The sequence below is a fragment of the Ctenopharyngodon idella genome, chromosome 9 (assembly GCF_019924925.1).
Source record: "Ctenopharyngodon idella isolate HZGC_01 chromosome 9, HZGC01, whole genome shotgun sequence".
Lineage (NCBI taxonomy): Eukaryota > Metazoa > Chordata > Actinopteri > Cypriniformes > Xenocyprididae > Ctenopharyngodon > Ctenopharyngodon idella.
The window spans coordinates 24722957-24738716 of record NC_067228.1 but is presented as its reverse complement, the minus strand read 5'-3'; the positions used below and the strand labels follow the sequence as shown (position 1 = coordinate 24738716).

The 15760-nt window shown below is 34.3% G+C and overlaps 1 protein-coding gene across 1 annotated transcript in view; it reads left to right on the top strand.

The window, feature by feature from the left end:
* The window catches only part of inpp4aa (inositol polyphosphate-4-phosphatase type I Aa), a 33404-nt gene that overhangs the window by 13697 nt on the left and 3947 nt on the right, over positions 1-15760 (top strand). Inside the window, 20 exon segments of the mRNA XM_051906223.1 lie at positions 738-782; positions 1961-2079; positions 3843-3959; positions 4036-4115; positions 4241-4349; positions 4905-4995; positions 6438-6585; positions 6808-6938; positions 7067-7171; positions 7247-7355; positions 7908-7925; positions 8279-8465; positions 10018-10086; positions 10088-10237; positions 10328-10469; positions 12742-12771; positions 12877-13049; positions 14495-14618; positions 14726-14993; positions 15139-15236. Of these exon segments, the coding sequence (XP_051762183.1) occupies positions 738-782; positions 1961-2079; positions 3843-3959; positions 4036-4115; positions 4241-4349; positions 4905-4995; positions 6438-6585; positions 6808-6938; positions 7067-7171; positions 7247-7355; positions 7908-7925; positions 8279-8465; positions 10018-10086; positions 10088-10237; positions 10328-10469; positions 12742-12771; positions 12877-13049; positions 14495-14618; positions 14726-14993; positions 15139-15236 (2313 nt within the window).

Below are 15760 nucleotides of genomic sequence, written 5' to 3'. Positions count from 1 at the left end.
GGAATGACATGAGGGTGAGTAAATGGTCACAAAATTTTTATTTTTGGATGAACTATCCCTTTAAGTTCACCATTTAGAATTTAATTGAGAATACCTTTTAAAACCCATTTAAATTTGTGTTTTAAGTTCAAAGAGATTTACATAACTCTTTAATACTGCTAAAAATTAACATAACTGCTTAAATCTTTAATAATAAATAGCATTTTATTTATTTATTATCTATTATCTATAAACATGTTATACACACAAAACATAAATACCATAACTATCAATAAATGTCAATATTTATTTATTTAATTTTTGATGCTGTATGACAAAATTTATATCTATTTTGATGGCTGTGATAATAAATATTGAACTTTAAGTTTAAAAAATATATTTCTGATCAGTGGTGCAAACAAATATAGGGAATAATACGCATAATTGGTCTAAATCAACGGTGTAGATATTATTTATGTTTTAAAACAAAATTTGTGAGATTTTCTTAGAATTACAGTTCAGCAAATTCTTCTTCCTATCATTCAAATTCAACATCCTGTGGGACATGGAGGCAATTCTGCAACCCTGATTTTTCCAGAGAATATTAAAACTAGTTTAATATTAGTATACAAGACTAAATATCTTGCATTGAGATAATCTCAAGATTTAATAGTAAGATGATAATAAAATGAAATCATTTGCTAACAAATGAATAAAAAGATGATGGAAATTCTGTGTTGTGTTTCACATGTGTTTAGGAAACAGTCAGGATCCTGATGAGCCAGTGCTTGAGTTCAGTCTGGGTGAGTAACAGCAGTGCAGTCAATCATAAAGTGATTAAGGTGCAGCATTACCAAAGTAAAGTTCTTGTCAGTAATATACCAAAGCAGATATCCTCTCATTCAGGAAATGTGTGTACATCTGCATACAGTGAAGAGTCCATCACCTCATATCCTTCCTCCTTTTTTGGCTACCTACACTAACAATATGCATCCTACTGTATTTGTGAAGGAAATAAACCTTCAATAAATCAGTCATACCTTCTTAGCTCACAAGCAATAAACATTTAGTATACAGCTTATCTATGGGCTGTTAAATCAAATATTTCCATTACGCTACAAGCACTGGGTTTTGTCTGACTTTAGCTGTACTTTCTGACAGTTATATTACTTTTTCCATGATGAAACATTATGTTGATTACAATTAGCCACCTAGAGTTATTTTGGGATCACTGTGAGTCCTAAAGGAGACCTGATTTCTCACCACACCGTATTTCACTGTTCATCGCAAGAAACATTTCAGATGGTTGCTTACACAGACTGGATTGTAATGCTACTGGGAGTACAATCACAACTAAATCACTTCCCTTCTTTCATGATTAACTTACTGAATAGTTGTCCTTCTTTTCCCAGCAAGCAGTGAGCTGGTCACATTAACATTTTTTATATACTGTTGTCATGTGAAATCGAGTCCCCCCAGGAATCGGGTCTCCTTTAGGACCCAGGCGGTAATGCCTGATCAAAAGTTGTTATCGTGATGTCGACTAATTATAACCTATTTCACTATTGTATAATGTTTATACATTAAGTGCACAAACAACATGCCTTAAATATAAAATGAATGCCGATGTATTGCATAATAAAACAAACTGGAAACCGATTTTGGAAGCAAAAAACATACCTAGTATAATATAAGCTAAGCTAGCAGGCTAATCGGGTGGATGTAAGAATGAGAAATGCTTGATTTCACAACCTATAGCTTCAGTTACTAGTATGAACCATGTAATTTAAAAGACATATTTTAAACCATATAAATCGATTTCTTACACCATTATTCACTATATTTTTAGTTCAGCGCAAGATACATATCAGATGGTTGCTTACACAGACTGGATTGTGATGCTACTGTAAGGAGAAACACAGCTAAATCACTTCCCTTCTTTCATGATTAACTTACTGAATTGTTGTCCTTCTTTTCCCAGCATGCAGTGAACTGGTCACTCCATCACTGGACCGTAAGCCCAGTAGCTTTGTAGCAGTGAGCTGCACCACTCCTCCACAGGCATTTTGGACCAAACATGCACAGACTGAAATTATAGAGGTGAGGATGGATCCATGGAAATGTGCTAGAAAAACTACCATGATATTACCTTGTTTTTGGACATGTAACATCATGATTGCATGGTATTCTTTGAAGTTAATTTCAAACAATATGAATGTGGTAATCATTTTAGTGTCATGGTATAACCATCTGATCTGGCCAATTTACATGTCGGTCAGATGGTTTCTTCCTGTCCAAGTAAGAGGTTCCCGGCGAGAATATGCTGAAATAAGTTTTAAATGCCATCTTATTGGCATTATTGGAAGATATATACTGCGTCTGAAATTGCATACTGTATAGTAGGTACTACATTTGGTTTGAAACTTGTTTTGCGACCGTTAAAAAAAGTATGTCCTATATAGTATGAATGTGTGTAGTGAAATTCAGATGTACTACATCTGCCATGGCATGTTGTCACTGTCATGTGACCTGCGGCGTCAGTTGCGTTGCTTCACAGCTTTTCACAAATCCTCTCCCTTGGCCTCATGGGATAGTAAAGTGTCCATCGGATGTGCACTACAGAATCTCACTGGTCATCTGGGCACTTTTCGCCTACTGTTTTATGAAAACTATGAATTCAGACATACTAATCTGCTCACACACTGTTTTTCGCCTACTAGTCTGGAAGTAGCCATACAAACAGATGCAGGGATAGAGTGACAACTTATATTTATATGCAATGTATGCTAGTTTGCTATACTGTTATTTCTCATTGATTTACATTACAAAGCTATCAGAATTTCATTTTACTTGTTGGTCATATAAGGGTCATTGACGAATAAGGTTTTTAAAAGTGTAAAAAAACATAATGGAGATTTTTAAGTTTTATTAAGTGTTAACAATGAGATTATGTGGTTTTTATAATCAATTAACACTGCTTTTGTCATTTTTTACAAGATGGACAAAATTTGTCACCAAAAAAGTCATTCGGTTTAATCAAAATTTCGGTTTTACAAAAATGACACTTTTGGTTATACTGAATGACGATATTTTCAAACAATGCTAACAGGCTGATATCTAGCTAGCTAGGTAGTTAGCTTTCTAGCTAGATAACAAAAGAACAATCAAACCTTTTATATTTAGTACAAGTTTTTTAAATATTACAACATTTTCCATGTTTTATTGCGGTTGTACCAAATGACCTAATGTTTCAGGACATGCGTACGAGCAAGTGAAAACATGATTTTTTTTTATATAGTTAAGAGAGAGTTAGTTACTTTCCTTCACGACCACCACGTGGTCCTTTGCAGGTGTCTGAATGTTTTCACATCCTGTCATATGATACTGACCGCATGACTTGATCCAAAAATGGTCCCTTTATATTGGTTACTCCGAATGACATCAATGAAATTCATTTTTCTAGACATTCTTTCTCATAACAAAGCAATGACTTCTACACATAATTTTAATACCATTTTGCACTATGTTGATAGATGATGTTATAAAATTATGCCAGAATAAAAAATATATACATCTATTACATTTTAAGATATTTTAATCACAAATGAAATGGCTGTATTGGCCTTTGGACGGTTAAACCTATTACTATAGTAACTACATGTAATGTGTAACATGGACACTGTAAAATAAAGTGTCACCAATATAATTTGCCTACAAACCTATAAAAATCTTGGGTATTTATGGAAATGTGTTGTGTTTCACATGTGTTTAGGAAACATCTTTTATCTCTAGGGCCCTATAAAGCCTGAAAGTATCAGATTTTGCAGTTCTTTCTTTTATCTATTTTTTCTTTTTTTCCTCAGGGAACCAGTAATCCAATCTTCTTGAGCAGCATTGCCTTCTTCCAGGACTCTTTGATTACCCAGCAGACTCAAATCAAACTGTCTGTCTATGATGTGAAGGACCGCTCACAGGGGACTGTAAGACAGAAACCTTTTTTCTTAACATTTTGCATCTGTTTTGCTCAGCCTCATAAACTCGACTCTATTTTATTAGATGTACCTGCTCGGTTCAGCTATGTTTACAGTAAAAGAGCTGTTTCAAGACAAACACCACAGGCTACACCTCACATTGCGGTATGTGAGATAAATATAGGCACAAAGCCAATGTGTAATTCCATAGCATAACATTAGCATATCATTTAATAGGAATTCCAGGAAATGTAGTCTGACAGGTATTTGTGGTCATTTCACTGGCTCAGATCAGCAGAGAGTGAGCGGATGGGTAACATCACCATCATCGCATGGCAGATGGAGGATAGGAGAGACCAGCGAGCTCCTCTGGCACGTTCAGACACAATTAACGGCAGGGTGAGTGCTTACGTACGCTGTTCTTCACACTATACATTAGTGGTCTATTGATGTGAGTTTTCAAGTGGCCGGTGTCCAAAATCAATATTTAAAGAGCAGGGTGGCTGATGGCTGATTTAATAATTAGACAATCCCTTGACAAGACTTTCAGTAGTTTTTTTTTTTTTTTTTTCAACTAGCAGTGTCATTAAGGTTAACTAAAACTATTAAAAATTGATTTCGTTCATTAAAATAAAATGACATAAAATAAAATACACATATTAGATAAAAACTTAAACGAAATAAAGTTGAAATAAAGTAAGTTCAAGTTGAAATACAAAAATTACTAAAATTAAAAATAAAATAAAGCTATATATATATATATATATATATATATATATATATATATATATATATATATATATAATAAAAGCTAATTGAAAATATTAATAAATATTATAATAGTACTGTATATAAATATTACTAAAATAACACTAGGGACTACACTTCTGTTAAAAAGCCACAAGTCTCTATTTAATTCTGTAAATCTGTGTCTCATTCTCGTGTTTTTCACAGATGGTGTTACCTGTGGATGAAAGTCTGACTGAATCTATGGGAGTAAAAGGAAAATCTGCCTCCTTATGTAAAGACAGTCTTTTAAAGGCAGGTGAGTGTCTAATTTTGATGTCTATATACTGTACAAAATCTGTGCATTTTTATTTCTTAATTATTGCAGCTACATTCCATCTGGAGGCAGCTGTTTATTTCTAAATATGCCCCTCGTAACTGAATCAATGGGCCATAGCTTTCACTTCCTGCTGTGAAGATTCGTGAATACCACAGGCATGTCAGCTGTGAAAGAGGTTCTGAAAACGTTTCTTGCATCAATTAAAACACAAGAACAGTTATTTATAGAGCATTAAATATTCTGTGTGCTGTGTGAATACATTATAAAAACTATAACTAGATCTCCTTATAGAAATACTAGTGCTTTGGGGAAGCAAAATGTTTGTTTTATGTCAGTTTAGGTTTTAGGCTTTAGTTCTGCATGAGTAAAATCCTTTATTCAGCATGTATCTTATTTTCAGTTACTGCACACAAAAATCAACAGTGCTCATGTTACAGTATAAATGCAACTATGAGTGGTTAGATACACTAACATTCAATAGTTTTGGGGGTCAGTAAGATGTTTTCAATGTTTTTGAAAGAAGTCTCTAATGCTCACCAAGACTGGATTTATTTGATGAAAAATAAAAATGTAATATTGTAAAATATTTTTTTTTCAATTTAAATGAATGTTTTCTGTTTAAATATATTTTAAAATGTAATTTATTCCTGTAATGGCAAAGCAACATACGCCAGTCTTCAGGGTCACATGATCCTTCAGAAATCATTCTAATATGCTGATTTGGTGCTCAAGAAGCATTTCTTATTAATTATCAGTGTTGTTCTACTGCTTAATAACAGTTTTACTGCTTAATATTTTGGTGGAAACCGTGATACATTTTCCTCAAGATTATTTGATGAGTAGAAAGTTTAAAAAAAAAAAAACAGCATTTATTTGAAATAGAAATAATTTATAATATTTTAAAAATCTTTACTGTCAATTTGATAAATTTAATGCATCCTTGATGAATAAAACTATTATTATTATTTTTTTTTTACTGACCCCAAATATTTGAATGGCATATGCAAGACAATACCACTAACAATTCAGTATGAAAATATTATGTCAAAACTCCATCAATGCCGATTATACTTGATTAAAGAATTTAATTTCAAACTAATGATTTCAAGTAGTAGTAGTTAGTTACAATGCTTCAGTCAATGCAGTAAAATGCAAGACAAAAATTGGAATTTCATAGCATTTCTTTTCCATGCATTTCACAATTGGACACAGCGATTGATTGATTGATTGACTGATTTACTGACTGACTGAATGATTGATTGATTGATTGATTGATTGATTGACTGACTGACTGACTGACTGATTGATTGACTGACTGAATGATTGATTCATTGATTGATTGATTGATTGATTGATTGATTGACTGATTGATTGATTGATTGATTGATTGATTAATTGATTGATTGATTGATTGATTGCAGTGTTTGGAGGCACTATTTCACGGATGTACCGATTTCCCACCACTGATGGAAATCACCTGCGTGTTCTGGAGCAGATGGCAGAGAGTGTGCTTTCCCTGCACATACCAAGACAGTTCGTCAAACTACTGCTGGAGGAAGATGCTGCCAGGTAAATCCAGTTCACGGTTAGCGCTCATGCTCAGAATGACTCTTTTGAGTCAGTTCTTTTCAAGAATCAGTCAAGACTTTCATTTGTGCAGCTCATTGGATTTCAATAATGTGGCATTAGCATATAATAGCTTCTTCCTAACAATACTCAAACACTATGAATTTATATAATATTTGTAAATGAGATTGTATTATGTTGTTGCACATTTCTGTCTGCATGCAGGGTTTGTGAGCTAGAAGAGTTGGGTGAGTTGTCCCCCTGCTGGGAGAATCTAAGGAGACAGATCATTACTCAGTACCAGACTATCATCCTCACCTATCAGGAGACTCTCAGTAATTTACACGAATACAAGGGTAAGTTTTGTGGCATCTACTCAACCAGAAAGATTTCATGTATAAAGCCCCTGTCACAGAGGAAGAGAGGGCATTATAATTAAAGGTGATTTCAACTTTGTATTTATCTCTCACCTACTATCGTGCAGGTCCTTCCTTCAAATCTAGCACTCTGAAAGGAGAGAAGAAACTAGAGTTCATGCCTACAAACCTCCACGTTCAGCGGATGAGAGTGCAGGGCGAGTCTGGCTACGGTGAGAGATCTATGGTCAATATGTGCATTTCTCTCAGAAAGGGCTGGTCTTTACATAACATACATCTTTGAACAGATCACACATATGATGTGGTGACCACAGGGGCCCCTGCGGCACACCATCAGGGCTTTAAGAGCAGCGGACTGAGGAAACTCATTCAGAAATTTGAGGAAGCCAAAAAGCAGTAAGACCTTTTATTAAAAAAATCTGTGAAAAATATGAATAAAAGTTTTTGTGTTGCTCTGCTAGGCTTTTTTATTGTGTTAAGGCCCATTCACACCAAGGATGATAACTATAATGATAACAATAAAGATATAGTTCTAAAAATCTTTCCACACCACAACTATAATGAGAACAACACAGAGACACAATATAATTGGAATCACTTTCACACTGATTTTTTCCAACTGATGAATAATAAAAAAAAAACGTTGACAGCCAATCAGAATCTCAGAGCAATATCATCCATTGGTGTGGAAACTAATATAGTTGTCATTATAGTTATCAGTCTTCGTGATAATGGGCCTTGATTCTTGTAGTGTGAGGAATTTATTTATTATACATATTGCTATTTTATTTCACATTTAACGCATTAACTATGACTGTAATCAGTTGCCCTTATGTTGTTTGCTTTCTGATCAGTCTCAAATCTTTTATATATTGATATTTTATTTCACACTTATTACTTGACCGCGATTGTAATCAGTTGCCCTTATGTTGTTTGCTTTCTGATCAGTGCGAATGAGGGTGAAGGGTGAGTTTCAGGGTTGTTGACTGTTTTCCTGTCATTTTCATGTGGTGGTTTCATCTTGTTTATGATCAGTCAGCGTCGAGTCCTTCACTTCCATTAAATCTGAAGGATCTTTCTTGTTTGCACCAACATTTGTGTTTTCAAAGATGATGTGTTAGCAAAAAACTGCTTTCCTACTCCATCCGATTGTGAGCACTTTGTGTTTCTGTATGTTTTCTGTGTGTGCTTGAAAATCACACCATCTCATTTGCAGTATAGTCCACTTGGTCACAGCTTGTGCAGCTGAACAAGTGATAACAAATGGGGAATTGGAGACTGTGTTGTTGTTTTGTTTTTAATGATCTGTCTCATTTCAGCGCCGGGGAGTCAGCTCCACTCTCAATGCGGTACCAGCCACAGGATGTGTTAAAAGCTAAAGAAATAATTTCCCATATCAACACTCTTAAGACGCAGGTCAGCTACTACACTGAGCGTCTGTCCCGCGCTGCCAAAGAACGCTCAACCAATGCACTGGAAAGGACTCTCGCTATCCTAACAGACAAGGTGGGAGGCTTTGCATGGACCACTTACAATCTGTTCACTGACCGTCTAATGCATATTGCACACTAGAGCTGGCTGAAATCACCAGTTCCCTTCTGATTGGTTGGCTTTACGCAACTTAATAATGGCACACAGTACGACTCTTTGAAAGATAGTTTTGCCTGAAGCACTTGAAATAGCAATTAAACTAGTTACCAGCAAGCAGAGCTATATATTCCCCATTGTTTATGTCTGAAATATTTTGAACTTTTGAACAACAGAAATTCTGAGCACAAATTCTACACTATCCTGTACAGCCATTCATAGAAACTACACAACTATTATTTATTTTATTTAAAAAATGTATTTAAAATGTAATAATGTTTTATTTAAGTTATTTTTATTAAATTATATTAATAAAATAATTTATTATTATAACTCCATTTATTATTATAAGTCTATTATTTGATTTTTGAGTGTTATATCTCTATTACTCTGTTATTCTCTATTAATTAATTTTCTATGAACTTTAATGTTATATACAAAGTTCTCTCATGAAACTCTAGATGGCGCAGGCTGATAAGTCCTTAATTCAATTTGCTTGCAATCATATTCTCTGTAGGGCACAGCTGATTGGTTCCTGCTGTATCAGTAGCCAATGAGCTCGTTGCTCAACCTTTAAAATACTTTGTCAGCATTTGTTGTAGTTGCAGCTCAGGAAACCCTACACCTTCCCCAGCTCCACCTGTATAGATCTGCTATGGGTAATTCATGTACGCTATATTGTACAGCAGCAGCATGTCTTACTTGTTCATAGCAGTGTGTCGTGTATGTATTGGCAGTACCAAGTCATGTACTTGCTCTGCAGCAGCAGCGTAGCAGATCTATCCTGCCAAGACCAAACATATCAACATTGTCATATCCATTACCATGCCAAACATTTAGAGAGTTGTCATGACAGAAATATTATTATAACTCTATTATACTCTATTATACTCCATTATACTCTATACCAATTATTGTGGTATAATATATTTCAGATTAACCCACCCCTAAATGGCACGTAAAACAAAACCAACTTTGGTTGGTCACTTTATATGCCAACCAGACGGTTTCTTCTTAAGTCATGAACAAACATTTTATAATTTAACAGATCAGTAGTTCTTGTTCATTCAATTATGAATATTTATGAAACATTATTAATCAAAGTTTCATAAAACTTGTAATGTACATGAATATTTTTTTATATTTAAGCAATAGTTTGTAAATGTTATGGACCCTTTTCACAGATTGTGATTATGTATTTCCACAGTTAACATCATAAATCAAGTTTATTTATATTTTTTTCTTTTGCTGTTGGAGCTAATGGGAAAGCAGAAATATATTTGCTGTAGCTTCCTTTCACCATTATAGAAGTTTACCCAACTATGAAGACATCAACTTCTGTGAACCCCAGAGCTATTATAGCTATAGTTAAGCTATTATATAGTGTTTCTCATGTTCAACAGATCTTCCAAGTAAAAGCTTTTCAGATCCACTTAATGAGTAAGTGCAATCTCCTCTCTGTCTCTCTCAGACGCGGCAGCTGGTGACAGTGTGTGACAGTAAGCTGCTAACTACAGCTATCCAGGCACTGAGTGCTGCAGCGCCCGGAGTTCATCGCATCCAGAGGCTCTCCGTCCGCCCACGACACTGAGCGTGTGGTCCTGAGGAACGATCAAGGCTCTCCACAGGCCAAATGGAGCGGAAAGGGGAACAGAGCATCCATGAATTTAAACTGGCAGGAGGAGGAGTGGGTAAGGTCATTCAGAGACTGACATTATACCCTCATGATTTGACTTCTTTATCTGAAATAAATCCTCTTTAATATTCTCTTTGTCCTTCAGGAAAAGATCTGGCTCAATGTGGTTAAGAGTCTGGAGTGTGTGATCCGCTGTGTGGACAGGCTGCTGACGAGAGAACGGTTGCAGAGCGACAGCAGTGAAGACGTCTTCCTGTCTGACCAACAGGCCGACACTAGCAAGAGAGGTAGCCAGGGCAATGCGTTCTGGATCAACCCTGGTGACAGGATCTTCTCCCCTTCCTCCTCTACCCCCCTGACCTCATCACAACCTCTTTCAGCTCAGTCCTCTTCAACATTACTATCACCATCCTCACCCTTACTGAATCCTGCATGTCCATCCAGTCCTAACACTCACTCCTGTAGGTTCCACCCTGTGTTAAGTTCTTTTCAAATTCTTTTTAAAAACTGCTCAAATACCACATATGCTTTCAGTTTTACATCCTCTTTTAGAGGCACATCTGATAATGCTGCATTCAAAATCGGATGTGGGAAATTTATACTTGATATCACCAAATTTCCAACAGTTAAAGTGAAAAAGAAGTACACTTTAGCATAATACTTATTACAGAAATTATATATTCTTTGAAAGAAAATACTTAGTGGGAACTGAATGTAATGTTTTTGGATACTTTATTTCATGTTAATTTCATATTAATTGGAATTAAATGAAAATGTTTTATAGTGTGCATTTATATTAAAGGGTTAGTTCACCCCAAAATGAAAATTTCTGTCATTTATTACTCACCCTCATGTCGTTCCACACCCGTAAGACCTTCATTCATCTTCGGAACACAAATTAAGATATTTTTGATTAAACCCGATGGCTCAGTGAGGCCTGCATTCAAAGCAATGACATTTCCTCTCTCAAGATCCATAAAGGTACTAAAAACATATTTAAAACATGCGAGTTCAATAGTTCTACCTTAATATTATAAAGCGACGAGAATACTTTTTGTGTGGAACAACATGAGGGTGAGTAATAAATGGCATTATTTTAATTTTTGGGCGAACTAACCCTTTAAATGTAACTTTAGAGAGCTTTTTTTGAGTAGGGCTTGTGTTCATTTTTATTTGTAATTTCATAATTCCTTCTATAGTCTTTGAAATATGCTTAAAGTGTGCTGCTGAACCTACTGACAAGCATTTATGGTAAACATAAATATACTTAAATGTCATTTCTGTTGAAATTTGAATATCATGTATTTGTAATTACTCATTTGTAATGATAAAGTTGCAATTTAGTACATTTAAAATATATTATTAACTTTAAATTTTATATTGAATAATACACTACAGTTAAAATTATAATCAAGTACTTCACATGTGCTTCAGTATGTTAGTCAATACATCAAAATAAGTGTTAAAGTAAGTACTTTAAAGTAAAATTTGATATTATAACAAAGTGCACATTTTAAAAGTGGGATAGTTACCCAAAAATGAAACTTCTGTCATCATTTACTCACCCTCAAGTTGTTCCAAACCTGTATACATTTCTTTGTTCTTTTGAACATAAAGGAAGATATTTTGAAGAATGTGGGAATCTGAACAATTCTGGGACACCATTGACTTCCATAGTAGGAAAAAATACTATGGAAGTCAATGGTGCCCCAAAGCGGCCTGGTTACAAATTTCTTCAAAATATCTTCCTTTGTGTTCAGCAGAACAAAGAAATTCATACGGGTTTGGAACAACCTGAGGGTGAGTAAATGATGACAGAATTTTCATTTTTGGGTGAACTATCCCTTTAAGCATGCTAAGAAACAGTCATGAAAATCTTGTTTTCCATTTAATAATACTATATTATCTGCAAGTACATGTTTTTAAAAATATACCTTTAAGATTTAAAGTACACTACAAGTGCACATTCAATAAAATTAAGTGCACTTCTTTGTCACAAAGGGTTCTATTGCCTGAGAGTGAAGATTGGCAGTTCTAGCATTAGCTTTGCAAGAATTTGTTTGTGAACAAAGAAGTCTCCTTGTAGACAATAAATTATTCTATGCAGTGTTAGCATTTGTTCTGGGGGTGCATGATCATCAGCAGAGAGGATCTTTGACTCATTCAAACATTTTATTTACTTCAAAAGTTAGTGTTTATCTTTTATCTCTTTGGGTGCCACCATATTTGTGTGACATATGCATCTTAGCAAAATTACGGTTGTGGATTTCTAAATTTGAAGTCTGACTTCAGGTGATGTTCAGTCGTTTTGCACTATTCCAAGCACAAAATGAATTTCCAGCATTTTCCGACTTATAATGCAGCATAATGCATGGTTGTAGTTGTGATATATGCGTCTATGCTAACAAACCAAAAACAACATCACAAGATTTCATGAGCAGTGTTCGCATAGTGTTGGCTTATTTTACTGATTAATGTAATGTTAATAATAAAATTAAAATAATTAGTATAACCATGGTTGTCTTTAACAACACATATTCTGTCTTTATCCCACTTTAGATAGTCCCAGTGTGGAAGGGTCCTCTCCTGGTAAGCCTCTCAATGCAAATTAATTGTACCAACTGCAACTATATATATGGGCTGTCCAGTTTTATGTCCATTCCTTATGTTAGCTGTATGTGTTTATGGCTCTAGGTGAATGGAGTGATGCTCTCTATCCTCTCCTGACCACTCTGAACGAATGTGTAGCCATGATGAGCGACAAAGCCAAGAAGTCCATGGTGTTTCTACTGATGCAAGACAGCGCTCCCACTATCGCCATGAGTTTGTCGCTACAGTACCGCAGAGATGTGGTTTTCTGTCAGACGGTTAGTACAAGATATATTAAAGAGATACACAACATCATTTTATTGAGAATCGGTTAGAACCAGGCCCACATGTGTTCTCAGTAGAAAGTTCCAATGATTTCTGTAGAAATGAATAAAATTCAGTGAATCCCAACATCCACTGCATGTTAAATATTTCAGCTAATTTGATGTTTCCAGCTACCAATGAGGGTGTAGCTGAACATTTTACAATGTTTTAAAATGGTAGAGTATCAATAAAAATAAAAAAATACAGAAAAGGTCATTCTGTAAGGGCCTGCCCATATAGAAAATATATATATAATATATAAATATATTTCAATATACCAAAATGGCCAAAATTATATGGCTAATGTAGATTATAAAATGTACATGAATATATTTTGATAAATTTTAGTTACTTATATTTCCTACTTAGTATTTTTGTATTTATATTGTAAAAGCAGTATAGTTTAAAAATATAGTTATATTAATATAGTTTTGCATTTACCCAAAATGTATTTTTAAGATTGGTAATGTATTTTCCTGCCAATTTTAGGTATATTTTGTGATATATTTTGTAATATATTATACCTTCATATTTAAGATTTAAACTAAATATATTTTCAATTTGAAAAATATAGCTAAATATATTTAGCATACATTTGAAATATACTGTGGCCAGATTTTTTTTTTTTTTTTGGCCATATGGGTGTTTCACCAGGATTGGCAGTGATGGCAAAAATTAGTTTATATATATATATATATATATATATACACACTACCAGTCAAAAGTTTGGAAACATTACTATTTTTAATGTTTCTTATGCTCATTAAGGCTGCATTTATTTCATAATAAATAAATGCAATAAAGCATATTACAATGATTTCTGACGGATCATGTGACACTGAAGACTGGAGTAATGATGCTGACAATTCAGCTTTGCATCACAGAAATAAATTATATTTTAAAGTATATTAAAATAGAAAACCATCATTTTAAATTGTAATAATATTTCACAATATTATTTGTTTTTTCTGTATTTATTATGAAATAAATGCAGCCTTAATGAGCATAAGAGACTTCGTTCAAAAATATTAAAAATATTAATGTTTCCAAACTTTTGACTGGTAGTGTATATAAAAAATTGATTTCCGCAACAGAATAAAAAAAAGTAACTGCGATTTTTTTTTTTTTTTTTTTTTTTTTTTAAACTCGCAAGAAAAAAAAATCAGAATTGTGAGATATAAACTTGCAATTGTGAGTTATAAAGTCCAAAAGACAAATTCGAAATTGCGATAAAAAGAATTGTGAGATAAAAAGTTGCTATTCCATAGAGACCAGTTCTACTTTGAGTACTCTAAAAAAAAAAAACTTTAGTAATGCAATAATGCTGCATTGACCAGTATATAGAAATTTCCCCATCTGACTGTAAATTATAATTTATAATATGCATTTTTCTCTGCAGCTGACGGCCCTGATCTGTGGATTTGTGATAAAGCTGAGGAACTGTCTTAGTGACAACGGCTTCCTCAGACAACTCCACACCATCGGCTTACTGGTCCAGTTTGAGGGTCTCCTGAGCACCTATGGTAAACATACGAGCTCATTTCAATTCAGCTTTCACATTCAACTTATTTATGTGTGGTGGTAAATTTATCTGAATATGTTAACTCAGAGCTCTTCTTTTGTCTCAAAGGGGAGGAGCTCGCCATGTTGGAAGACATGAGCGTAGGCGTCCTGGACCTTCGGAATGTCACCTTTAAAATTACCCAGGCAACATCCAGCTTCAGCCCCGACATGCTGCCTGTCATCACGGGCAACAGAGATGGGTTTAACGTGCGTGTTCCGTTACCAGGGGTGATGTTTGATGTGTTGCCACGGGAGATCCAAAATGGGATGCTGTTGCGTGTTCAACCAGTGTTGTTCAATGTAGGAATCAATGAGCAACAAACGCTAGCGGAAAAGTAAGTGTAATAAAATCTACCTGCCTCATTGTGCAGCCTGATTTTAACAAGTCATGAAATAATAATGTATTCATTTATTGTACATTCTGTATAAAAAATAGTTATACAATTTAGCATTAATATATTTGTTTATATCATTATTAAGGTTTGGAGACACTTCGCTACAGGAAGTCGTGAATATGGAGAGTCTAGCTCGTCTTACATCCTATTATGACCAGTTTAAAGAAGTGTTGCCTGAAGACTGTGAGTCCTGAACACTCATTTTTAATAAACTGACCTATACTGCTCTTGTGAAAAAGAAATGCACTTTAGCATACTTTAAAAATAGTACTTGTTACAGATATAAAATACTTTCAAAGAATATACTAAAAGAGTTAGTTCAAAAATGAATTTTCTGTCATTAATTACTCACCCTCGTGTCGTTCCACACTCGCAAGACCTTTGTTCATCTTCACACAAATTAAGATATTTTTGATGAAATCCAAAAGTTTTTTTTTATCTCCCATAGAAAGCAACGGAATTACCACATTCATGGAGAAGTAGTAACAACATCTTCGCTTCATAACATTAAGGTTGAACCAATGTAGTCACGTGGACTATTTTTGCGATGTCTTTACTACTTTTCTGGACCTTGAATGTGGTAATTTTGTTGCTTTCTATGGGACTTAAAAAAAAAAACCCTTGGGTTTCATCAAAAATATCTATTCTGAAAAATATGTGTTCTGAAGATGAACAAAGGTCTTATGGGTGTGGAACAACATGAGGGT